The following is a 961-nucleotide window of genomic DNA, read 5'->3' on the forward strand; positions in this document are numbered from 1 at the left end:
CGCCCGCCGCACGGCGTTCACGAGCCTCCCTGTCTCTCTTCCTTCTCCAGCTGAATATCCTGGTGGACACAGGGAGCAGTAACTTTGCTGTGGGAGCTGCGCCTCACCCCTTCCTCCGGAGATACTACCAGCGGCAGCTGTGAGTATGCTGGAGAGATACAGAGCACAGCCACTGCTTCATGGGCCCGGGACACAGCCCTGGCCCCACATCTGCTCCCACTGTGACCAGTTGTGCAGGCACCCGCTCCTGCTCCGCACCACTCTTACTCTGGCTTTTTGATGCCGTTGCAGGTCCAGCACCTACCGCGACCTGCGGAAGGGCGTGTATGTGCCCTACACCCAGGGCAAGTGGGAAGGGGAACTGGGCACTGACCTTGTCACCATCCCTCACGGTCCCAACGTCACCGTCAGAGCCAACATCGCTGCTATCACGGAGTCGGACAAATTCTTCATCAACGGCTCCAACTGGGAGGGGATCCTGGGGCTGGCGTACGCCGAGATTGCCCGGGTGAGTCCTGGCTCGAAGCCGGCCAGGCCCCGGCTCTGCTAGCAGCTCCGGGCACCCTGTTTGATCACCTCTTTCCTTGGCTCTACTCAGTTCCCTGGGGCCCAGCTCACAGCTCTGCTGGGGACCGCGAGCTCTGCTCCATCAGCACGCAGAGTTAGGATCCGTGGGGGCACAGTGCTCCCCTGGGCACGGAGAGCCACTGGAGAAGGGATAGCACTGACACACTCCTGTTCTGACTCTGCTTTCTCCTCCTGCCAGCCTGACGACAGCCTGGAGCCCTTCTTTGATTCCCTGGTGAAGCAGACGCGGGTGCCCAACATCTTCTCCCTCCAGCTTTGTGGGGCAGGCTTCTCGCCCAACGAGACAGAGGCCCTGGCCTCAGTGGGGGGCAGCATGGTGAGTGCCCTGCAGGCAGCGGGGAGCTCGGGGGGCTGCCTCTGGAGGCACTGTCCT

General features: G+C 62.5%; 1 protein-coding gene across 1 annotated transcript in view; it reads left to right on the plus strand.

Annotated features, from left to right (window-relative positions):
- Positions 1-50: 50 nt before the first annotated feature.
- Positions 51-961, plus strand: part of BACE1 (beta-site APP-cleaving enzyme 1) — a gene marked incomplete at both ends in the record, with an annotated part of 1,323 nt that continues 412 nt past the window's right edge. Inside the window, 3 exons of the mRNA XM_009878535.1 lie at positions 51-139; positions 292-508; positions 767-904. Of these exons, the coding sequence (XP_009876837.1) occupies positions 51-139; positions 292-508; positions 767-904 (444 nt within the window). The remainder of the gene's footprint in view (positions 140-291; positions 509-766; positions 905-961) is intronic.

The sequence above is a fragment of the Apaloderma vittatum genome, unplaced genomic scaffold (genome assembly GCF_000703405.1).
Source record: "Apaloderma vittatum isolate BGI_N311 unplaced genomic scaffold, ASM70340v1 scaffold28010, whole genome shotgun sequence".
NCBI lineage: Eukaryota > Metazoa > Chordata > Aves > Trogoniformes > Trogonidae > Apaloderma > Apaloderma vittatum.